General features: G+C 37.8%; 1 protein-coding gene across 1 annotated transcript in view; it reads left to right on the plus strand.

The window, feature by feature from the left end:
- The first annotated feature begins 11,847 nt into the window (after positions 1–11,847).
- Positions 11,848–26,622, plus strand: part of CUNH18orf63 (chromosome unknown C18orf63 homolog) — a 47,716-nt gene continuing 32,941 nt past the window's right edge. The window contains exons 1-4 of the mRNA XM_027852420.1: positions 11,848–11,868; positions 12,363–12,530; positions 16,355–16,433; positions 21,161–21,217. Coding sequence (XP_027708221.1) covers positions 12,379–12,530; positions 16,355–16,433; positions 21,161–21,217 — 288 coding nt within the window. The 5' untranslated portion in view covers positions 11,848–11,868; positions 12,363–12,378. The remainder of the gene's footprint in view (positions 11,869–12,362; positions 12,531–16,354; positions 16,434–21,160; positions 21,218–26,622) is intronic.

A 26,622-nucleotide genomic window follows, 5' to 3' on the forward strand; every position in this document is an offset into this window, starting at 1 on the left:
TTTAAAAACCTTCTGGTGAAGACTTCACCAGATTGTCAGAGTTCCATAATACAAAATGATCTGGTCCAAAATTCTGATCTAGTCCAAAACTCTCTCCATAAATATGAGGAAACTGGGGTTTATAGAGGTGATGTGACATTCAAAGGTAGGAAGCTAGTTAATGCAGAGGTTTCCTTACTTCCAATCCTTCTTAACCAAAGATTCAGCATCAAAGGATCATACATGTGGAGCTGTAAGGGATTTGGGATGTCATTAGTCCAAACCGTTCATTTCACAGATGAGGAAACTTGGGCTTAGAGAGGTTAAGTGACCTTGGTACACATCAAAGATGTCATTTTATCATCATAAAAGCAAAGATGTCACTATTATAAACCCCTATAATCATAGAATTATATTGTCTTATAAAATGAGCACAAATAATATTGTAAAACTCATTTATTAGAATATAATAGGCTTTAATATACTATCAAGTCTATAATGCTCAAGAGTAAGATGACTATCATAAATTTGCCCTATCAAAAACCATTAGCTATTATGCATGTTTACTAAATCATTGAAGTTGTTTAATGACAACAAAAGCACTTTTAAAATAAAGAATTTTTAAATTTAGAACAATTTGAGTGATAGTTTTAATAATTGTCAGGAGAGAACAAATGCCTTCTTTTTCTCTTAAGTTTTCCTATAGAAAGCAGACGTTACAAATCTTCCATTTAGCAATTACCTCTCAACCATAGCTTCCCAAAGTCACCAAGGAGTAAGCATCAGTGGTGGAATTTGAATGCAGGTCCTCTTATTTCAGAGCCAATGTGCTCTATCCTATACATCACACTGTCTCTTTTACTGTCTAATAGAGTTTAAGTGGGAATAAGATCAATTATTGTATCAGTAATGAAGGTATACATAGAAGACGTGAATGGAAGCATTGAGATAAAACTGGATTGACCATATGAAACCATGGAAGTTGCTTTGTAAAAATGCTCCCAAAGACTGTTTTGCTTGACTATGCATATTTGTTACCAGGGTATTTTATTTCTTTTTCCATTGGGGGAAGGAGGGCACTAGTAATGGGGCTGCCAAAAGGAAAAGAAAGAAAAGAGGGTCCCTAAAGCATTTTTTAAAATGCTGAAATGACTCAACAACAAATTCCAAACCACAATGTAGACACCAATAAGAAATAATAACTAGCCTCCCCTACCCCAGGCAGATTTAAATACCTTGTGAGATAGTAGAAAAATCATTATCCCCATTTTACAAGTGAGAAATTGAAAAGTTTAAGTGACTTGCCCATGATTCACATTTGTTGTTCAGTGGTGTCCAACTCTTTGTGATTCCGGTTGGAGTTTTCTTCGCATTGATGCTGGAGTGGTTTGCCATTTCCTTCTCCAGCTCATTTTACAGATGAGGAAACTGAGGCAAGCAGGGGTAAGTGACTTACCCAGGATCACAAAGTGTCTGAGGTCATATTTGAACTCAGGAAGAGGAGTCTTCCTGACTCTAGGCCCAGCATTCTATCCATTGTGCCACCTAGCTGCAATCTCTGAAGCTGAGATGCAACCAAGTATGGACCAATTCTCTGCTACTTATGCTTATTTTGGCTTAACAATTAACACCAAGAGAATACAGGTTCTCCATCAGCCAGCACCACACCATCCGTATGTGGAACCATCGATTACAGCAAATGGAAAAATTTTGAATGTTATGGATAAGTTCACTTACCTTGGCAGTACACCTTCCGGGGATATACACGTAGATGATGAGGTTGATGCACTAATTGCCAGAGGAGGCTCATTGGGAGGCTACGAAGTAAAGAATGGGAAAAAAAAGGTATTAGACTGCTTACCATACTGAAGGTCTGCAGGGCTGTTGTGCTGACCCCATTGTTGTATGCTTGTGAAACTTGGACTGTCTACCAGTCTTTCCGTGCCAGGAAATTGAATTTTTTGAATTGTCTTAGGAAGATTCTGAAGATCACCTGGCAAGATAAGGTACGGAACACTGAGGTCCTTTCTCAAGATGAACTGCCAAGCAAACTCTCCTGCAGAGAGCACAACTCCCAGGGGCTGGCTACATTGTTTGAATGCCAAATTATGTTTTCCTAAAAGACTTTTATGGAGAGCTTATGCAAAGCAAGCACTCACATGGAGATCAGAAGAAGCAGTACAAGAACACTCTCATGGTCTTTCTGAAGAACTTTGGAATAGATTGGAGACTCTGGCAAAGGACAGCCCATCGTGGCATCAAAGAAGGCGCTATGTTCTGCGAGCAAAGCAGAATTGCAGTAGCTCAAAAGAAATGTGAGATGTGAAAATTTAGAGACATCTCCACTTCAAATGTTCATTTGGACTATTTGTGCCTGACCTGTAGTAGAACCTTGTGAGCTCATATTGGTCTAATTAGCCACAGTCAGACATACTGTACCTTGACTCCAACATAGTGATATCATTTTGGTCCTCTTTGAGAACAAAGGACAACAACCAACCAACTGGAGTGGTTTGCCATTTCCTTCTCAAACTCACTTTACAAAAGAAAGAACTAAGGCAAAAAGGGGTAAGTGGCCTGCTCAGGGTCACATAGCTAGTGTCTGAAGCCAGATTTGAACTCATGAATATGTATCTTCCTGACTCCAGGGCAGGCACTCTATCCATTGTGCCACCTAGCTGCCATGCTCACATATACATCTGATGATACCTGAGAGTGGACTCAAACCCAGAACCCAGATATCTGCTGATTTCAAGACAGGTACTCTTTCTACTATACCATATACCATATACCAAACATAAAAGCAAATTATTTGGATCATTATATCATATACAGGTTGTTATATACATAATGTAAATACTTTGATAGACCAACAAAAAAGTGGGATAATTTCAAATTCCATTTTGATATGAAATAATTATGTTTTAGATACAAAAATAATAAAATTTTATCATCACTTTTCAGGATGACTGAATCTCCCCATGACTTCCAAAATTTCAATAAATCTCTCAAATTCCATGGCTTTTTGGAGGTTGATTCTAATTTCATCTCTGGCCCAGGCTACTTAGGGCAACAGACATACCACCCCCTTCAAAAAAACCTGGAACAAGGAAGTACCATTTGATTTGGTTAGTCTTAGAAGAAGTTGCTACATGAAGTAAAGACATGTAGGTATAGTAAGGGACAAGCCAACCAAAGTAAAGAGAGGTTTAGACAAATATTTACAATCCTTCTTCCCCACTGGCAAGCAAATATTAACATATATACCACCGGCAAAAGAAGTATATGAATCCAGTCTTCTTTGCCAATACATAGATTAAAAACAAGTGTTACTCAATTTTTAAAAATTTGAATTCTACCTTATCCATGAAAATGTAAACCCTTCAAGGAATCAGGTGTATTTGAGCAATTCCTTTGGTCTGTTTTCAAATGGGTACACTCAAGTGTGGGTTGAAAAAGGTAAGTAGGCCATGCCCTATCCATTACTGTCTTTCTTACTTCAACTTCTCAAATAGTCTGCATAACATTCATATCTTTAAAATTCCATGATAAAATAACTATTTCATTAATAAACTTTGCTTTATATGTATTGTGATTTTTGTTAATACCTTTTGTTTTTAGATCATCTTCCTTTCTAGCTTCTCAAATAATTTTCATAATATTCATGTATTTAAAATCCCACATCAGACTAAGTAAACCTTTCGCTTATAAACTTACCATAATTTTTATTGCTATGTCTTTTTTATCATCTTCATTTCCATATGTATCATTTGTCCCTCTCCAATCCAGAGTTACATAGGATATATCACAAAGAATTTTTTTGAAAAAGAGGAAAAAAGTAATTTAGCAAAACTAACAGGAACATTAACCTAGTCTGACAATAGTATATGCAATATTCTACACCCATAGTTCTCCACCTCTGCAAAGCAGATGCTTTTTAAAATCTCATCTTTTAGGGTCAATTTTAGTCATAAGACAGAATTCAGGTATTTTTGGTTTCTTTCTTGTTGTTTTTATTGTTTATCTGGGATCATGAAACCTATAGATTTAGTTAGTGCTAACAAATTGATTTGAAAACATTACCTACAACAAGTAGGTAATCGAAGTTATTAAGTTATTGTTTTGTTTTTTAAGTATTTGTTAATGCCCATTGCCATTCAGGGAGGGCCTAGATTCAAATTGTGGAAACGCAGAGATAGATAATGTAGTACCAAAAAGAGCTTTAATAAAGGTTATAGAAACAATTACTACGATTACAGCAGCAAGGAAAAACCTTACCAAGGTCCCTGTTAAGCATCTGCCTATGCAGTAAAATGTGTGTCTTCATAGCTCAATATGGATAGATGCTTTAATGAGGCAACTATAATAATTCCTTTTATTTAGATTGCCATTAGATATTGTATCTAGAAAGTCACATAAGTCTAACTTTTCCCCAAAACCTTTCCTTCTTCAAAGCTTTCCTGTTTTTGTTCCACCATTCTTCTCGTCTTCCAGGTTTGTAACTTTCACATTATCCTCAATTCTTCCTTCTCCTTCACTTGTATGTATTATTAGTTGCCAGTTGTTGCCTTTTCTATCTTCACAACATGTCTTTATTTGTTCAATGTTTCACTGATTGATCATTAGGCAACATTGTTGTTGTTCAGTCATATCTGACTCTTTGTGACCTCATTTGGGGTTTTCTTTGCAAAAATACTGGAGTGATTTGCCACTTCCTTCTTGAGTTCATTTTATAGATTAGGAAACTGAGGCAAACTGGGTTAAGTGATTTGCCCAAGGTCATATAACTAATAAGTTGTTTAGATCAAATTTTTTCATTCAGGTCCTTCTGACTCCAGGCCCTGCACCCTATCCACTGTGCCACCTAGCTGTACTTTATTAGGCAACAAAGGTTTCCCAGTAACTTACCATCTGGGGTATTATTAATAATGGATTCTGCCAAACAGGTTCAAGCAGTATTCACTCCTTAACTGACCAAGTATTTATTGTATGAAGTTCTGCTGAACGGATTCAGACAATTGTGTACTATGTATATGTGTGTTTATGCATGTACGTATGTAGTATGTATGTATGTATAGTTGGAACCAAGAGAAAGACACTTTGTTCAACCTATCTTTCTGTAATGTTCCACAAATTCCCTATTTATTAGGTGCTTATGAATTTTTTGTATTTTAAGCATTTCTTGTGTAGTGTAGGAAATAAACAGCTGTCCTAGATCCATTGCTGTGTTTCTATTCTAAAATGGGTCCTTTACACCCTCTTGGTTAGACCTAAGGCATTAGCACATGGAACAGCTAGGTGGTGAAGTAGAGTGTCTACCCTGTAGTCCTTAGACACTTTCTAGACGTGTAACCCTAGGCAAGTCATTTAACCCTGTTTGTCTCAGTTTCCTCATCTGTAAAATGAGATGGAGAAGGAAATGGCAAACCACTCCAGTATCTTCGCCAAGAAAACCCCAAATGGGGTCATGAAGAGTCAGACACAGCTAAATAAACAAAACAACAACAGCAAATTAGCTACACCTGAACAGAATGGATTTGAATCTGGCTGAATACCTATGCCTAGAATGATGCCAATGTGTGCCTAATCCCATCCAACATTTTTATCATGACTTAAATGAAGACACAATGGCATGATTATAAATTTTTTTGCCAACACAAACCTGGGAGGGATAGGGCTTTGGTACATACAGACCCCAACAACTTGCTTAACTAATAGAAAGCTTTCCATATGGAAGATGCTGCAGAGCTTGCTTCTAGGAGAATCATGATATGTGTAAGACAAGTGCCTTGAAGAGTCTATGGAGAATGTGTAGTCATTCTATGACCTGTTGTGATAAATTAATGGCCTCTGTAGTGGTTCTTTGATTGGTTTTGAAACATTCAAAAAGGCCTGTCTGTATTAGTCATTGTTATATTTTGCCTCTAATGCTTTTAGAGAATCTTGGCGACTTTTTTCATTACCGTATCTGGTGAGAGACTGTGTTGCAAGGGTCAAGACCTTAAGGCTTTTTCTTCATCTGAGCCAATATGGACTCAAGAAACAGGTCTCAGTCCTTGGCCTTTTCAGAAAAGTTAAGAAAGTAAGGGACAGAAATCTGGGAGTGGTTGATAACCTAGTTTTGGTTTTGCAGCCAGTCAATCAGTCAATAAAAATTTATTAAGCATGTATTATGTGCCAGGTGCTGTGCTAAGCACTGGACACACAAAGAAATGTAAATGTCCCTAGCATTGAGGAGCTCACATTCTAATGGAGCTAACTATGTACAAACAAACTATATGCAGGATAAATAGTGAACAGAGGGAAGGCAATAGAATTAAGAGGAATTGGGAAAGCCAATAGAGCATCAATGCCTCAAGAAACAAGTAGCAATTTTTGAGAGTGATCTTCAGGACTAAACTTGCAGAAGGATTCATCTGGCCTGCCACATATGGACATGAACTTATTGGGATTAATGTTGTTGGAACTGAACTAAGTTATGAGCCTAGCCTCTACCTTCTCAGATCTAAGGAACAGGGTATTTTATGTCCCCAAGGTGTTGGGGGAAATGTTTATACTTTCTTATTGCTATGCCTTCAAAGTAAATATCTTTTTCTGAAAGTTAACCAATGTTAAGTGGTTAAAAGGAATTGGAGGACTAATCATGAGCCCCTATCAGTGTTGAAAACTTAGACAGTAAGGGCTTGAATCAATGGCAGTAAAGAAGAAAGTTATCCTAAAAACCCCTCAGGGTGTCCTAGAACACTGAAGGGAGATGTAGCCAACCTGACTCTAGGAGAGTGAGTTAAAGCATCCAAGATAAAATAGAATGATATGATTAGTTCACAAGAAGATCTTGGCAGGCTAACTTGAAAAATCTCATAATTAATAATTATGATAATTATAAAGCAAACAAAACCAAGATGGATAAAATCAAACAAGATAAAAGTTACTAGAGATAAAGGCAGAATCCTCCAGTTATATTCAAAGAATCAATTGTTTAAGAATAGGTTGGGGTAGAGCATGGAAAATGTTTATGCAAACTGGAAAATAGTTTATACAAAAAGAAAGGGGTTGGGGGGCAGCTAGGTGGTGCAGTGGATAGAGCACCAGCCCTGAAGTCAGGAGGACCTGAGTTCAAATGTGACCTCAGACCAAACACTTGACACTTACTAGCTGTGTGACCCTGGGCAAGTCACTTAACCCCAATTGCCTATAAAAAAAAGGGGTTCTAGCTGATTTCAAGTTCAATAAGAACTAGTATTGTGACAAAACTGCCCAGAAAAACAGTGCACCTTACTTCAACTTCACCAAGACTCTGTGATTTCATCTGTGTGAATTCTCCCTCCACCAATGTAGATCAAAATCTCCCTTCTGTTAGTGAGAGTTCTACTTTTACCCATATTCCAAGAATATCACAAATTTGGAATATTTAACTTTGTCAGTAGTGCACTTTGATAGATTACACCCAACAATATTGTCACTTAGGTATTTCATTGAAAACAAGAATGTAAATTTATTAAGTATAGAAAATCCAAACATACCTTGTTCATACTGGGGAAATAACTCACAGACAAATATGCAAATCATTTTTCATAAGAACAAATTTTACCTCAATCATTCATTCCTTTGCTCTAATTCTTCTAATGAATCCCCGCATACTACAAACAGAGAAGACACAAAGAAGGGAGATGACTGGCTGTGATTCATAAGAAGGAGAAGGCCCACCCACACAGAAATGGAATATTAGGGACAGGAGTGGACACTGCATTTGCTGTGTAAGTACCTCCAGGAAAATGGCAATAAAGGTTCCTTTCCCCAGGACCTGTTGGGCCATTTTTGCTGGGATGCATTGGAGTTTCTGGGTAGGCAGACAAAACAAAAGAACTTCTGTGTGTCTCAGAGGTCAAAAAAGTGAGTCATATCTGGGAAAACGATAAGAAGTGGGGGAGTTTCCTTTGAGTACTTCTCTAAGACTAGGATAGACAAGTAAAGAAAAGCATTTTCCTTAAGAAAATCAGTAGCAAAAAAGAGGACAGTAAAACAATCCTGAACTAAAAGTCACTTTTCTCAAAACAAGTAGCAATAAGTAAGAACTGAAAAAATTGCCTTTGTACTAGTAAATTTGTATTTTTCAAACTGCTTAATACACAGATATCATTTCCATCCCTTTCTCATGGTAGGGATAGATATATGTTGAACTGTTCTTTGTTTTAGCCACTATCCTTTTCAACTCAGCCCATCTGGCCTTGTAAACATTTGTTATTACTCTACTGTTACTAGTTAGATAGCTGTACAAAAGATCTTTATAGAATACTTAGATACCTTCTTCAAGGACCATTGGGGAGTGGGGGGCAGAGAAGAGTGGCTGCAGAGATCTGCTGTAGATTATGGTCTGCAAAATTTTATTCTGGTTATGACAGCCTGACATTGCATTGTTTATTTTAATTCTTGGGCAAGGTTGGCTCCATAAGGGTTAATTCATGTAATATGTTTTCACAAAAGTTCTGTCACTACTTTTGTGGAATTGCTTCTTTAATCCTTCCCATTGTCCCCATGTGTTCTCCTGGAACACATTTGGTATTCAGATTTGTTAAGGTGTGTCTTTCATGATCATTCCAGTAAGTAGTCTACTAACACGCTGGAGATCATGTGGTCTTCAGGATTTTCTGTGATCTAAACATTCATCACCCAAAGTCAACTTGGTGATGAGCCTCTCCATATTTTCCAATATTGATCCTCAGAAGATACATGGTATATAATCAATTGTGAGGTCCTCCTTGGAGTTTCTCCATCTTGGTTGGACCTTTCCAAGCTTGCACTCCCCTGCTCTAGCCTTCAGGAGCTCAAGGTCACTTCTACACCACAATGAGAATTCAGAGGAGGACTTTAGTAGAGCAACACTATCTTAGGCTACATCAGTGATAGCATTTTATTTGGAGCAAGGGGAACAACAGTCCCATTCATGTTCAGGGAAGTTTTCAACTATTTGAAAGGTTGCCATGTGGGAGGTAGGAAAGTGAGAAATTTTTATTAAGCCCCTACTACCCGCCAGGCACTGTGCTAAGTGATTTACAAATATGTGACCTCATTACTGTAAATTTTACTGTAAAGTAAACTGAGGCAGACCAAGCCAAGGGACTCGCCCAGGGTCACACAGCCACTAAGTATCATAAGCTGGATTTGAACCAAGGTCTTCCTCACGGCCAGGGATATGCTCGCAGCCCAGGAACCCAGTCCTGGGGGCCGGATGGAGGCGAGGCACGAGATAGGCACGTGAAGACCTAGCCCGCCCCAGCGCGCCTGCGCAGAGCAGCGGGCGGGCTCCAGCAGCGGGCGGGCTCCGGCACCCGGGGCGGCGGCGGCGGCTTTGTTCCCCTCAGCGCCTCAACCTGGCTGAGTCTTGTCGGGGTGCAGCCCAGCTGGACTTAAGGAGAAGGGGTGGGGGACTCATTCTAGCTATTTCGAGGGGGTGAACCCGGGAACCGGAATCAGGGGACCCGTGTTCGAGCCGTGGCTCTGTCCCGTCGTGCCCAACGGGGCCTCGGGGCTGGATCAGCCTCCAGGGGCTCCTTCCAGCTTTTAAATCTGTGCCCCCAAAAAAGACATGTTATAAGAAAGGGCAGCAGGCCGCGGGTGCGGGGGTCAGGACCCTGGCGGCTTGGGGGTCGTGTCTGACGGAGCTGGCCAGGCCCTGGGGAAGGCCCCCTGCGGGTTGGGGTGAGGGTAGGGCATGCTCTCGTTGTGCACTTTACCTGTTAGCTAACAACAAGCTTTGGTTCCTGGTAACCACAGTGATGTGTGCATAAAAACGGGTACAGAAAACCGACGTTTCTGAAATTAAATATTTGAATTTAAAAGTCAGTATAGTCAGTAGGTTGTAGGAGTTCGTAGGTCCTAGGAGTTCATGAGCAGAGTCCATGAGATGCAGTACACATTATCTCTTTTGAGGCTGGTGGGGGGGGGAAGTTTACTGAGGTCAAGGCAACAACAAATCAAGCATTTATTAAGCACCTACTACGTGATGGCCACTGCTACATGGGGATAGAAAGAAAAAGCAAAAACAGTCCCAGCTCTAAAGAAACACAGTCTAATGGGAAAGGACAATATTTAAACAACTACATACAAACAAGACATATACAAATTAAATGGGAGTAATCTTAGAGGGAAGGCAGTAAGATTAAAAAGAACTAGGAAATGCTTCTTGCAGAAGATGGGAGTTTAGCTGAGACTTGGAAGCTGAGCTCTTGAGACTTCTTAGGTCATATGAAAGTTTCTGAGTGATAACCTTCCAAAAAACACCTGAGGCGGCCTTGTGTAATGTTCTATGCTGCCTGCTATCTGAGGAATAACAGTAACAATAATAATAGGTAGCATTTGTGTAACACCTTAAGGTTTACAAATTGTTTTACATACTATTTGATTGAGGTAGGTGCTATTAATATCCCTGTTTTACAGAGGAGAAAACTGAGGTTTACAAAAATTAAATGACTTGCTCAAGGTCACACACCTAGTTAAGTCTCTGAGACAGTATTTGAAGTCAGGTTTTCCTGACTTCAGATCCAATAGCCTATCTGATAGCTGTCCATTTGGAAATTTCTTGGAAGTTTGTTATCTATTAATAAGGATAGGCCTATATTATGACCTTTGAATAATGTTATCTCATGGACCTTAACCTAAGTGGTTAATACTTGAAGAATCAGTGAGCTCATTGTGAACTCAGCTCATGAACTCCTAGGACCTAATGATTTTTATTTAATTGATAAATCTTAGGGGTACTGAGAGGTTATGTGGATTGCCCAAAGTTACAAAGCTAGTGTCTGAGAGGCAGGTCTTTCTGACTCTGAAGTCCGGTCCTCTATCCACTATGACAAGCGCCTTTTTCATGTATTTTACTAAAAAGAAAAACGTTTCAAGAATGTGCCAATTTTGTCCATTGACAGTTAACAAAATATTTTTGTTAATAATAAATTAATGATTAATAATAAGTACATGTTTCTTTTTTATTAGATAATTCAAACATTTTTGTATACTCACCAATTGATCTGGTAAGACCCAGGCATAAATAATACTCACAAAGGGAGAAGTTCAATTAAAGCTCTATATGTTGCTGGGGGCGGGGTGCTAAAATTGAAGATGTTGGATTTGCTGATAGGTATTTGATGGGGAAAATGAATCGCACTTTTATTATTCACTTTTCCTATAACAGCTCAAATTTAATATTTAAATTCAATGATGGTGGTGAATATTCAACTTTTCCCAGTGATGTTGCTCTCAAACGTGCTTTGGTGTTTGTTGTTGTTGTTTTTCCAGATAGAAACTATGAACTGCTCCAGAAAGAAGCCAGGGTTAATGTTTTTAAATGTTCTGTGACGTATAGCATATTGTTGATTCTTAGTAAGTAGACTTAACAGTAGTAACCTGCAGGTAACCTTCTACTGCTTCTTTTTGCCCTTTTACTGACTTTATGTAGACATCAGAAATTTGACCTTGAATGAGTAACTTTTTATTTTTGTGTGAAAACGAAATTCTTAAGATATTTACTTCTGTTAGCTACTAAGTATAAAATGTGTACTAAAATTAAATTCTACATGTTAAAATTATTGGGAGCACAATCTAGTAAATAGAAGTAAATTGGAAGACTATAATGACATTCATTAATATATAAATGAGAGTAGTATGCTCCTGAAAGAGTCCACAGGAATGATAAAAAAAAACTGTAGTATTTGAGTGTAGTTTAGGCTGTTAAAACAATTTTAATTATCATGTGGCAAATTTTGTTTTTTGTAGGAGTTTTTGTAATTTAAGAATAACCTGGAAGGAAGAGAGGCAACTGGGTCTGAAGGTAGGAAGACTCACCTTCCTAAGTTCAAATCTGACCTCAGACATTTATGAACTATGTGACCCTGGGTAAGTCACTTGACCCTGTTTGCCTCAGTTTCCTCATCTATAAAATGAACTGGAGAAGGAAATAACAAACCACTCCAGTATCTTTGCCAAGAAAACCCCAAAGGGGGTTAGTAAGACTCATACAGAACCGAAAATGACTGAACAACAAACTGAAGAGGGAAATAAAAAAAATTATAGGAGTAGGAGACATCACAAAATTTATCCTATGTTCAGTAATAATTATTTAGTGCATGTTATATAACTATGATAAGATCTTAACCTTTTCACATAGATTAAATTTTCTTTTATTAGTTTTGATTTACTATCTTAATATTCCAAACTTTCATTGAAAAGCTTAAAGAAAAAATTTCAATATTGAATTATGAATTTTATTAACTTACTAGTTGGCATTATAGCAACATGATATTGTGAATATAAGTTAACTATTATGCTTTTAGAATTTGGATTCCTCCTGTTGCTGATAAGGCAGTTTGCTACTTTTCTTATTTTAAAAGGCCAGGTTGCTCATTGATGCAGTCAGCAGAAAACATGAGTGTTTCTGGGCAACAGTCCCTGTTCTTCATCAGCCCTCCAGATCTACAAAAGCTTTGTGCTGTCAAGATAGTACTAAGTAATCAAGTGGCAGACACAGAGATTAGAAGCACACAGATGAAGATGTGCAGGTAAAAAAAAAAGCTTTTCTGATCTTTGGGGTTTGTGTTTCTTGGAGAGATGATATTTTATAAATATGAAATTTACAAATGAAATACTTGTCCTCTATAACATTTCAGCACTTCAGTGGACCTATGATCTTATTGTTACAATCCAGAGTTGGTGTGATCTTTGTCTATGCCCTTCCATAATTCAGTCATAGACTTTATACCAAAATCTCTAAACACCTTCCTCTAGGTTCTTAAAGTGTGGTCCGAAGACCCTGGGGATCTATAAGAGGTATAAAAAAAAATTAAGTGTTTTGTGCATTTACTTAAAACAGGGAAATATCAGTTTTAGTTTCAGCCAAGTATACCATGTTAAGTTTGGTAAGGTGCTCAAAATTACCTAACTGGGGATACTCCAGAGATAAAAAGTTTCTATTAGTGAGTTTTTTGGAATGTAAAAATACTTTTAGGATAATTAGCCATATGAACTAAGACATCATTTAACCTTTTTGAGCATCAATTTCTGCATATGTAAATAGGAAGTTTATAGCTCTCAAATTTTATGATTCAGTACTTGAAATTGTTTCTCAAAAACAGAATTACTTGAGTAAATTACTTTCTGCTGCAATTAAGAAACATTTATTATATATCTACCCTCAAGAGCACTATTCTAAGAAGTGCTGTATATTTTTTTAGTTTAAACCTGTTATTTCATTGGTATAAGGAATTCTTAAAACAGTATAGATTGGCAACTGTTCTGCAAGATACAGTTTAAAGAATTTCCTGATTCACCAAGTAGTGACTTGCCTAAGGTCACAGAGCCAGCATGTCTCAGAGGCCCTACTTGGCCCTAGGTCTACTTGACTCCAGACCAACTCTATGTCCACTACACTGTGCTGCCTCATTTTAGTTTCTTAGGGTACCAGTTCTAAGTCCAAAATCCCTCTTACACTCAAGTCCCAGGCACCTGGGCTTCTCCAGGGTTTCCTTGCTGGGATGTCTGGCTGGTTGGCTGTAACACCCCATCTTCAATCTTGGCTTAAACTCTGTGGCTGGAACTCCTGGTCTAGTGGGGATAACTACCTATACCTAAAACTAAGAAAAACAAATGAAACAGAACAGAAACACTTCTTGGCCGATTTCTTGAAGACAGTGGGTAAAAGAGAGGGAAAGCAGGGGAAGGACGTCCTTTGCCTCTCACCAGTTCAGTTCATGGCATCCACACTGTGATGAACTGTGGGAAAGAGCACAAGCCAGAAAAAGGGGAATTATCTCAGTCTGACCCAGAGGTTCCCAAACTTATTTGGCCTCATGCCCCCTTTAAAAAAAATTACTCAGCACTCCCCTGGAAATCTACTTTCTTTAACCCTTTAACAGGTTTTGTTTTTTAATCTGTACCTTTTCAAAGAAATATAAAATATATTTTTAAAAAGTGACACATCTTAAATTTAATAATTTATTGTAAATTTGTTTTTTTTCCTGCATTTGAAATTTTGATGACACAATATTGCATCATGTAAACATATAGTATCATATTGTAAACAAGTCATTACACCCACGTCTTCCTGCCGATGTATGCTGGACTTCCCAACAATGCTGGACATGCTTGCCTGCCAACACTTGCTTGTTAAGACCTGTCAGTGGACTTGACCACTGATCAGTTATAACTTGCATTTTGTGTTTATTTCGAAAATTATGTAATCACTACAACTTTAACTCTGCTACACAACAGACAAAACATGTATGATTTTTCATCTTCTCTTCTTTCCTTATGCTTCTATCACCCCCTTATTTTTATTCAGTGCCCCTCAATTACACCCAAGGCTACTCCAAATGATACCCTTGGATCATTCCAGCACCCTGAGGGGGTGGTATAGCCCACTTTAGGAACCTCTGGACACTGGCCAATTTTTAAATCCATAGTGGATACACAGCCAATCAAAGGAGGCTACATCCACCTTTTCCTAAAAGGAGAAGACCATGTCTTTAAAAGCAACCCAGTCCCTGAATTTTCCCATACATTTTAGCAGCCCAGATCACTGGCCTCAGCCCAAGGCCCACCTCAGCCCACCTAGGATCACCTGATTAGCTTACTTGACATTCCTTTCACAGTCTCACTTGGCCCACTCCAGACTACTTGCATATACCAAACACTCCTTAATCCTATCCAGATCCTTTCACTGTCCCTTTTTGTGTATAAGTATCAGTCTCACCCTCATTAAGTTGCAGATTCTCTGAGAGTCTCACACATACTATTGGTAAACCTTGTCATTTGATTGGAAGAAGGTTTGGTGTTTGAATTCATTCTAGGCAGATACTGCCCTGTACCCTGACATTTCAGGGTTCCCAGCAACCCCAAACCACATCATTTTGGTGGCCTGTATGGGGAGCCTACTGGGAGCATAGTAGGAGGGATATGGTCAATAGATGCTCCCTCAGCACAATTGGTACAGCTGCCTGAGGTGAAGTTCCAGAGGCACTTAGAGTTGCCCTGTGGGTGTGAGTGGCATACCCAACAATCTTGGACTCCCTCCCACGCCACCCTCTTTCTGCCTCAGCATAATGACTTTCCCAATTTAACTAGGTAGCTATCCTGCCACTTGTGGGGACAAAGTGTACTTGAGGTATCAGGGAGAAGGAGGAAAAGAACTAATGTTATCATTGTCAGCACAGATGAAATGATTCCAAGAAGGAGAGGAAAGGCAATTTCTCTGGAGGAAATTAAAGATGGCTGTGGCAAGGCCAAAACATAAGAAAAGGGCCCATATAATTTAACCTCTTTTTATCCACCTGTCCACTAGAGCGGTGCTGGGCCCTTCTAATTCACTTGGAACCCTGCCCACTACTGTTGGAGTTTCAATAAACACTGCCCCTTGACTGAAAGATGGTTTGAGTACCTGAATTCATTCCAGGCAGATGTTGCTGCATACTCTGACATTTCGGGGTTCAGCAACCCTTGAACTGCATCATGCCTACATGGTAAAGGACAAAAGTTGCTCCATTTTAAATATGGGCATCCCCAGGCAAGCCCCTCAAGGCCCCTCTATGTTAAATTATCTGGGCATACTCCAAAAGCCTCAATACACAAAAAGGAGACAGTCTGCTCTCAAGGATCTTATCTTCTCAAGCTTGAGATATTCTGAGGCTAGTCCCTTGAATTCAGCTCAGCAATGAGTATTAGTAGAATAAGAATTATAATAAGATTCAAGACACCTGCATTTTAGGCTCTGCTTCTCATTACTTTGAGCAAGTCTTGGAGGCTACATGGTACAATGGGATGATACTGGAGTCAGAAGATCTAGGTTTTCATCCCAGCTTTGCTACTTACTACCAGTATGACCCTGAGAACATTTTTTAACTTCCTTGAGCTTCATCTTCTTACTATATAAAATGATAAAATTGGACTAGAAGACCTTTAAAGTCCCTTCCAGCTTTAAATATATGTTCTAACTTAATCTCCTACAATTCCTGGGCTCATCTCACTTCCATACTTGGGGTACAATTGGGAATCCAAAAAGTTTGGAAAATGTCTGAAACATGGAGCTGGGTCCCATAGATGAGAAATAGGAAGCATAAGGGTAGGAAGAAGAATTTCATATTGCATTATCAGTAACCAACCAAGCTATCTAATAATCAATTCATTCAATAATTATATAGCAGTTGCCTGTAAGCAAAGCATTTGTGCTTGGTGTTGTGGCTGATTCAAAAAACTATACAAAAGTAACCCTTACAGAGTTATAAATAATAACTGAGTAATAAAGGAACTCAGTGGTTTTTAAATTTGCAAAATTAAGTAAAAACAAGGAGAATAAGAACAATTTTAAAATTAATGCATTTTATCTCCACAGGCAATTGCTGTTTATGCACCAAGAGCTTCTTACATCACCTGTTCCAGGAATATTAAGTCAGATTTGGGTAGTGATGGCGGTTAGTGATATTTTTCATTCCTTCTTAATCATATTGTATTATTGCTCTTTCCCCCAAATATATCAATTACAAATTAATTACAAATTGGAAATTAAATTAGAAGCTAGAAATTTCTCTATTCCAAGAAAGCTATTTGAATCATCACTACTTTAATCTTTTAGAAGAAAAAACTATACTTGGGATTTTAGCCAAGGTCTACCAGATAATTTATTAAATATACGAACTTTTCTGCTTGTGGATTTTCCCCTCTAATTGGAATATTTTTTGACTGAAGCAATTTCCATTTCCATTTCCTAGTATTCCTAAAGACAAAATTCCATAGCAAAGTAAAACAAAGGTTTAAACATATTTAAATTTAGGGTTTTTTATTTACCATATACTAATCTTAATGCAAGCCTAGGAGAAAATAGTACCCTGAAACCAATCACTTCTTTAACTACTCCTCTTTTAATCTGGTCAAAGGTGAAAAAAAGATTTTCTCTTAAGTAAATTAGACAAAAATATTTTCACTCTTAATTTGGGCACCATCAGTATGACTAAGTCTCCTAATGTCTGGGAATGAAGTTCTTTCTATTCAAGGAAAACTGATTAGGTCTTTTGTTCCAGCAAGTCCAAGGACTTCATTCTAGGACACTCATTATTTCTTAATATTTTATAAGCCTTAGTGTTATATGCTTCCACAAACCACAAAGTAATTCTGGAGCACCCAAACCACGCTTTGTCCTTGTCTCTTTAGAGTTGTGTAATTGATAAATCTTTAGATTCAGGTGAACAGTTAAATCTCAATCACATGATCATGAAAATGTATCCCAAATGATTAACACATGGTTTAGAAATGAGATTTAGGTATAATTCTTCACATCAGGGATTTTATTTTGTTAGATTTTTTTTTTCCTCTGGCATGTACTTCTTTACCAGTCTGGTGAGGCCTATGCACCCCTTCTCAAAATAATGTTTTTAAATGCATAAAATAAAATATATAGTATTGCAAAGGAAACCAGTTATATGGAAATATAGCTAACACAAATTCAAAACAAAACAACAGAAACAATCAAGTCTATAGAGTCTATAGACTTTGAGGCCACATGTGGCCTTCTAGGTCCTTGGGTCCTTGAGTCCAAGTTTTACAGAACTAATCCTTTCATTAAGGGGATTTGTTCTGTGAAGTTTGGATTCAATCAAAGGGCTGCACTTGACAACTTAGAAGGCCACATGTGGCCTCAAGGCAGCAGGTTCCCCACCCCTGCAATAGATCCTAGGTTAACAACTTCTGCTTTTAGAATAAATAAGATCACACTGGTGAGACTTTTCTATATTATTCATCTCCAAATTACATATGATAGAGAAGTTGATCTTTCTCACAATATCCTAATTTAGAAATACAAAACAATTTTTTTCCTCACAAATCAATTGTACTTATTTTCCATTCTGTAAAGGTGAAAGATTCTTATATTATTTAGCCACCAGAAGAAAAACAAATCTTAAAATATTAAAACAAAACATTGTACTTTGCATGTAAAACAATGATTAACTTATTTCGAGGTAAAGATGATCCTGTAATTATGTAAAAACAGTTGTTTTCTTATGAATGTCTGACTTCGAATGAATAAGAAAATACAAGCCAAGTTTCTTTTATTGAGCTCTACAGTTATATACTTAAGTATACACATGTTGTAGATGAAGAAGACATTTGTTACCATTTAAGATAGACTAGATATCTTTTATATTTTTTGTTAACAGTAATAGTCTCTGAAAACATTTTTCAGATTTAGAAAATTTAATTGAGAAGTGTTTCCTTGATTATGAGATGTTAGAAGATGCTTCTTTTTCCAGTTTCACTTGTAGGTCTTCCAGTCTGAATGCCTGCAGAATGTGCAGGTATCAGAAGACTGGAAGCAGGGCAACCATAGTCACTGTATCCCTAAAGTTCAGCACATATGCTTATGTGCCAGTTGGGGTGTTCTTTGGGATGAGAACTTTGCATCTTGCTCACAGTTCCTCTTGAAGGAAGAAGATAGAGACTCAGGGCAAGCTACAAGCCTCTCCACATGCCTGGGGTTTACAGTACCAACCTTACTTGCTCTGCTCTGACTAGCTGTGTCCACTCCTCTCTTCTCCCTGACAAGAAAAGGCAGTTTAATTTTTTATATTTGCTCAATCTGCAAAAGCAAACCTTTACTGAAGGAAAAGCACAGTGGTATATTTTTATAGACTTTCGTCAGTGAACATAATACCTTCTAATGATTTTATTGGCAAATCTCAGGATGAATTTGGAAATTACATTTTTATCATATTTTTTCATCAGAAGATATCTTTAATGACTAATTCTTTCCTTCCATTTTATGTTATTTTAATTTCACATTCAGTCTTCTTGCCTTCATAAATCTTGACATTAGCCCTTTAAGTACATAAAAAAATTATTTTTAAGAAACAGGAAAATAGAAAAAAAAAAGTGGGGGTTTTGTTCTTTTTGTTTTTAAACCATGATGTCATTTCTATGATTTCCCAAAAGTTTACCCTAGGATTGCTTGTGAATCACTTCTTCATCTTCCTAAAAAGTGATTGTGAATTTAGGGGCGACCCCCAAGTTAAATGAACTAAAGTTATCTATTAAAATATAAATATAGAGTCTAAAGTATATGAAAAGTAGAATTCAGTAAAAGTTGTCATGATTATGCTAGGAAATTTTCTCTTCCAAGAGAACTAGCACCCTTTGGGAAAGGAATACCAGGCAGCTGGGGTCAAAGATAGGCCAACTGAAAGCAAAGAAGTGCTAAGGAAACTGCTTCAACTTCTTAGGGTAGCAGTTTAATTTTTATAAATTTTCAGGCCCACTTAACAGCGTTCTGATAAATAAGTGACTCCTTTCACAGCAGAGGGAGGAATAGAAGAAGGGGAACTTGTTCAAGGACGAAGGCCAGGACAGATTTCTGGAGGAATATTTGCTGTGAAGCTGGCTGAGTTTGTTATCAGAATGAGAAGACATTCCATGTTCAAGGGCAGGAGACAAGAAGAAATGAACCAATACTTTTACAATTGTAAAAGAGGTTAGATAAAACTTTAGACTTAACTACAATGTTGAGATAACCATTTAGACCAGACCATAACTAGACCAAGCAACAAATAGTTGTTACAGCAGTAGGTCAAATTAGCCACTTTTTACTGTGTCCTTGCATAATTCTTTATATTATGTTTCTTCTGCAATAGCAATTGGTTGGGGTGGGGAGGGGTCCCTATATTGTTAGTCAATCTAATTATTGCAAAATGATTATGGGGATTATTTTTCCTCCATAATGGCATAAAGGGGGCATTATAAAGGCTTAATGTACATAAATGTAATTCAGAGGTAGACAGCTGATAAACAGTAGAGTGCAGAGGTACAGCATCCTCAAATTAATTAAAAACTGTTGCTGAAAATAAAGGGTGCAGCTATTCAACCCTGTGAATAAAGGGGCTGAGAGGAAGAAGGAACAGAGGAGTAAGTAGAGATAAGAGTATAGACGATTCAGTGGTACGGTGATTGAAAGCACAAAGGCTAGGTAGGAACAACTTGGCTAGAACCTCAGTCTTGGGCCAGACAGAGGAGTTAGACAAAAAAGGCAAAAGTTTGTCAGACTAATTAGGAAGTATTATAATTATAATTGGGGTGTATGGAGTGTTCAGGGAGGACTAGCATCTCTGGTGTAAGGGCTTGCCAAGCACTTTTCAGGGCTGCGTATCCACTTTTGGTGTGAGTTGGGTACTCTCTCCTGTGACTTCAAGAGGTAGTAGCATGCAGTGGCCACAACTGGGTAATGTGTCTTGGCAAATGGGCTAAACCAGGTTCTAAACCAGGGTGAGGGTAATAGACAAGCCTCAAACTGTCAGTGAGTTAGGGGGATGGTTACCCTAAGCATGTGAAGACTTCCTCCCACCCATCCACAGAGAAGGGGGCAGATGAGAACAATTTGTTCTCACCCATGAAGGCGGTTCAGGCACTGTGAATGGCTTAGAGCTTAATCAGTCATGGAAGACACTAGGGTCATCTACTGCATTGCCAGTCATTCTGACTTTTGTCTTGCCACTGGACTTCAGTGACTGTGGAAGAAAGAGCGGATCTGAAAACTGTGCAACTCTGCCTCATTTAAATCCAATTCACAGCAAGGCAAGACATCACTCCATGATGTCCTCTTTGAAAACGAAGGATGAACAACACAGTTACAATCAAAAGTAGTATATCATAAAATGCAGGTAGCAGGCTAAGAGGAATAAAGTATTATATAATAAAGAAAATTAGAATTCATATTTGTTAAAAATTTTATAAATCATCTTCATGTACAGTATTTTATGTATCTCTTTGACATTAAGAAGCAACAAAAACTTCCAACTCTTCTGACTGCCTATGCTTTTCATCATGTTCCTAAAAGGTTTTAACCCTCCTACCTTTGATTGTTAAAATGATGTGATAGATAGTTTAGGATTAGGAGAATGTCACTAGCTTGTTATCATAATAAAAAGGTCATAGCTTGCTGCTTAATAGAAGAGTGAAACATTTGTCTAATAACCATTTCTACATATTGCTTTGCTGCGCCTTCATATCTAAGCAAAAGGATTACCTTTGTTCAAGGACACGTTAGGAAGACCTAAATCTGTGCTTTGTGTAATATATTACTTTCAATTTTTTGCGTATTGCATTATTTAATGCTATATTTATCAAATTTTTAAAAAAATAAATGTATCTTTTTTAGATACAGTTTTACAAATCAGGAAAACTTCAGGCCTACACAGAAAAACATGGAGCTAAGGTAGGTTTATAAAATTTTTTGCAATTCTTAATCTTTATAAAATTGACTTGTGTTAAATTTTGCCATTACTCATAGTGGACAAAAATATAGTTATCTTTTTTATAAGCTATTTCTATAGAACTGCATACAAAAGACCAATAATTTTGGGTCCCAATAAATTGATTAGTGACATCTCCATAGTGGTAAATATTGGATCTAGGCAAGGAAAGAAATGACTACATGAGGCAGCCTACATATTCATAGGCTAACTAGTAAATGCCCACAGTCTGCTTAGACTAATCTGTTTCTGAAACTCTGACATTGCCAAAGCACTTTAGCATTTATTCTGGTTGCCTGGACAGACATTCTTCTGAGCATTCTCTTACATTTTATGCCTGGCATATGGTAAGTGCTTAATTAAACTTGATTGATTGTGGAATTCAGGCAAGCTTTAAACTTTAGAGGCACCTAAGATGTCTATTCATAAGATTTGAGGGCACTTTGAGTGACTTTGGGGTGCTCCACTGTTACAAAGTCTGAAAGCATGACCTAACTGAGTTGATGAGAAGTTGAGTGATCAGCATTATTTCAGAGTTGCCAGAGGAAACATTAACAATTTATTTAGGAGAGGCTTTGATAACTTCATGCTTTTCAGAAGTTCCAGCCTTACCAGCTGAACATCATTCATCTAAAACTAGAGCCCAAGGTCAATATCCTATACTGTCCTATCTATCAGGGGTTCCTAATCTAAGATCCATAAACTTGGTTTTAAAAAATATTTTGATAACTATATTTCAGTACAATTGATTTCCTTTGCGTTCCTATATATTTTACTTTAGGCTTTTTAAAAGCATTATTTTGAGAAAGGTGTGCTGGTAAATGTTTAACAACTGACTCATTACAAAAAAAAAATATGTTTGCTTGCCACACTTTTAAGTTTAATCTGCATTATTAACATTTTCTCTATAACTTTCTTAAGTCTAGACAATCAACAAAACAATAATTCAAACTTTGATTTGTAGTTTGCTGATTTCTAAGGTGCAGATGTACACATAGAAAATAAAACAATCAACTTTCCCCTAGCCTGTTTAAGCTCTCTTTAAAACAATCCTAGTTTCATCAGACTACCAAAGGAGTAAGTTGCATTTAAAAGGATAAGAACCTAGGACCTTTTTCACCTAGAGCCTGTTTTTCCTGTTAGGAACCTTTCTTCCTCACTTTTGCTAGGAAACAATTTCTTTTAAGGGACTAGTTGATACTAGTAGTTAGCCTTATACAAGGTGCTCCCAAAGTCTTAGTGCAGTTTTAAGCTAATAACTGAAACTATTTACGGGACACCCTATATAATGCTTTAAGGTTGTAAAACTGGTTATGTTATGTTGTTATGTTATCTTCACAATAACCTGTGAGGTAGGTCCTATTAGCATCCCATGTTACAGACCACTAAACTGAAGCTGAGAGAGTTTACATTGATTTGCCAAGGATGACACAGTTAATAAATGTAAGTAGGGGGATTTGAACCCAAATCTTTCTGACTGCAAAGCCACTATTCTGTCCATTAGCAGCATAGATAAGGGTGCATTACCATTCTGGTATTGATGAGGTATAGATTCTTGGGGTGTTGGGACCTCAAAATCATGGCACAGTAGGTCCTGCCCAAATGAATTTGACCCAAATCTTCTTTCAACCAGAGACAAAGTTTTATTAGAGATTTATCATACAGGACAGACTCTTAAGGAATCTGAATGTTAGTGACGTTACCAGCGGGAATGAAGAAATCTCAGTGTTTAAATGGGGGCCAGGATGGATCTTAGATACACTCAAGTAATTTTGGATGTTCCAAGGAAGGGCTGGGAGAAAGCTCCTGAAGCTGGGGTGAATTTAGGGAGAATTCTGATAGGAATGTCTGGGAAATTGAATGGGGTCACCTGGGAATAGACAATGGAACAAAGAACTGGAAGGAAGAAGTTTGATAAGATCAAAGGTGGGATCAAAGACTGAGCTTCGAAGGGAGGTCGGGAGATTTGGGCCATCCTTATAAGAAGATAAGGAAAGAAAGAACAAGAGATAAGGAAAGGCCAGTTGAGTGGAGTATAGCCTCAGGCAACTGTTTGAGACCAGAGTGAGGTCAAAGAAAGTTTAAGGGTTTTCTGGGGCCAATAGACAAATGGGACCCAAAATCTTTTTTGGGGTGAGGGGCAAAGGTCTTGGCTTGGGCCCATACCCCATCATTATCTTACCCAACTGTTCTGAAAGAACTTATCTGTACAGTGTTTACTAATTGAAAGATAAGAATTTCGATACTTTTCATCAAATATTTATGGGGCAAAGAAATTGAAGAAAAAAACAAACAAAAACAGAAAAAATATTTCTGAATCTATGAAAAGGTAACATTTTAGAGTCAATTTACTGAATGGAATATATTATTAAGTTATTTTACCAGTAGTGTCTCGAGTGTCTTTAAACACTATTTTCTTTGATGATCAAGGAAATTAAAGAAAATCTAATATTTATGTATTCAATTGAGTTAGATTATCCAGTGTTGATGTATAGTAGCTATTTTGATTAGATTATTGAACCTTATTTCCTCACCCATAAAATGGGGATAATAATTTTTGTTGTTTCAGTTGTGTCCAACTCTTCAAAACCCCAGTTATCTAAAAACATCCACTTTAGATTGTAGTTCTTTTTTTCTTTTTTCCCCTCTTACTGTCACCTTAGGATCAGGAAGTTTGTTTTGATTGTGACAATTCCCTCCTTGGAATTATCTTCTCTCTTAACTCTCACTTTATCCCCATTTTTTTCCCTATTGAGTTTGATCTATTTCTACACTAAATTATTTGAGTATATACGCATGTGTACAGATATGTGTGTGTGTGTATGTCTGTGTATTTAACCCTCCTTTATCCATTCAGATAAGGGTGAGATACATCTCATTCCCACTCTCCCCACTCAGTCTCCATGTTTGTACACTTTTTTTTTTTTTAGGCAATTGGGGTTAAGTGTCTTGCCCAGGGTCACACAGCTAGTAAGTGTCAAGTGTTTGGTCAGAGGCCGGATTTGAACTCAGGTCTTCCTGACTTCAGGGCCAGTGCTCTATCCACTGTGCCACCTAACTGCGCCTGTATGTTCTTTTTTTCAGATCTTGGGAAAAGCAGACTTTGATAAAGCCCATTAGGACTTGACTATGCCTTCAAACCCAAATCACTCTGGCTGTCAGTGATTGACCAATAGTAGGTCCCAGTTCAAGCCTCACTTGTTCATTGTTTGGGTTTTCATGGCTCCCAGTGAGTGTTTTGATTCTGGCCAGAAACCCTGAGGGTCTTCCACTTCCAAATTGATTTGAATAGACAAACTAAGCCATCTTTTGCCTTAATTCTTACCTACTCTTTAATCACTGAATGGGTGTTGCCTCAGACAAACTGAGACCTGGGAAAGACCTTGGCTTAAAAAGGCCATAGTCTCCCACTGCATCTCCAGGCATCCTGACGATATCTTGCCACTGGAATCAGATGACTCTGGAGGAGTGAATCTGATGACTTTGCACAGCCTTGTCTCACTTAAATCCAATTCACTTACAAGTCAAGACATCACCGTCCTAGTATCATTGGTCCTCTCTGAGAATAAAGGAATAACAACAGTTTTCAGGCACTCCAGTTGTGAGAAACAGCAAGTTCTATTTCTTTCTTGATGCTTCTGATGTCAAGGAGATCTATGTTAGCATATTCCTTCATTTACTCTCCCTTCCTTCCTTTTTTCCTCTTAAAACCCTTAGAACAGAATCAGTCCATTCCTAGCACCTGTTTTTTCTTACTTAACTCGCTCAATACCCTTTGAAGGCATTAAGCTTCTGAAGGGACACTTGTTCCCTCTCCCCCCATTAGAATGTTATGACTACATCATTATACTACTCCTTCCAGTGGCTCAAATAAATCTACCTTCCTAGATTTCTCTGAAATCTGGTTGTTTTTTTGTTTTATTTTGTTTTCAGTTATATAGACATATTAAAGTGCTATTAATACAAATTAAACTTTTAAAAAATGTTTGTTCATTTTGAACTTAAATAGAAAAAGACCAAAAAAAGAAAAAAAGAGAGAGAAAGAACATTTCCATATATACAGTGTCAGCTGGATTGGAACCGGCCTCTAACCTGTGAATGGCTAGAGCCAAACAAACAGAGTAGGCTAGATATAGGAGAATCAGGGCACAATCAGAAGTTTAATTAATTTGAGTGACGAAAATGACGTATGCATACAGAAGCCCCAAAAAGGAGGGCTTAAGGCTGCTAAGGCTGGGGCCACTTATATACTTGAAAGGGGTTGTGAGGGACAAAAGACCACCTACCCAAATTTGAATCAGAGTCTTGACAAGAATTGCAAAAAGGAAAGTTGCTTTATTGGCTTTCTCGAGAAAGGACACCCCTGTGTCGCCCAAAATGGTCAGCCAGAGAGTGCAAGAGTGCTTTGTTTAAAATAGGTTTATATAGACCCCAGCGCAATAGCCCACCCTACCTCCCTCCCTTTTGGCCCATTGGCTGAGCCTCAGGAGCACAATCTATTTCGGTAAATCTTCCCCAGCAAGGAAGAAAACAAAGGAGTACAGGAACTGCAACAGGTTCCCCTCCCTTTTGGGGCCTTATGGCTTCAGTCTACTACCCAAGGTCATATAGCTAGAGGATGAGATAAACAAAATACACTATAGTTCAGGAATTTCTGCTTACACAACTAAAGAAAAGAAAAAGTGGGGGGATCATGTCCTGAGGGGTCTTCACTGATACTGGTACCCACGTACCACTCAGGGTTAGCCAACAATACAATCATTATTAGATCTTGAGATAGTTCTCGTTGTTGTTATTTCTTGGGACAATATGGGCATTCTTGGGTCCTGTGGGAAAAGTCATTGTCTTGGTGGTTGTGGCCACCCTGCCAGATACAGAACCAGAGCTCTGTGACAGGAACAGAACAGTACCTGCCAGTGATTGTGAACATGTGATGGATGGCCCTGAAAAATGGGGGAAGCTAAATCCCTCAGTGAACACCTGGTACTGGTCTAACAATAAACTTTGCCAGAGGGTGACATCTTCCTGAGTGCAAAGGATTATTGTTGTGCTAGACTCAGGGCACAGCGTGATTATTGGGACTTAGTTCTGGAAAACAGGGTATCTCTAAAATATTTTGACAGTAGCACAACATAAAGAAAGCATTCAATATTGTTTACTTTTTAAAAAAATTATGTAATAAATGCTACACATTGTTTTCAAAGCTACCCTGCTTTTCAGTGCTTCTTTCTAAGTTTTCTTTTGTTCTCTGCTGTTCACTTTTTATTTTTTTTCCTCCTTCCCCCACCTCACCCTAGAGATGGCTACAGTTAAACACACACTGACACAAATGCACACACATGTATGTAAATGTATGCATACTTCTATA

Source organism: Vombatus ursinus, unplaced genomic scaffold (assembly GCF_900497805.2).
Source record: "Vombatus ursinus unplaced genomic scaffold, bare-nosed wombat genome assembly UNPS02009573.1, whole genome shotgun sequence".
NCBI lineage: Eukaryota > Metazoa > Chordata > Mammalia > Diprotodontia > Vombatidae > Vombatus > Vombatus ursinus.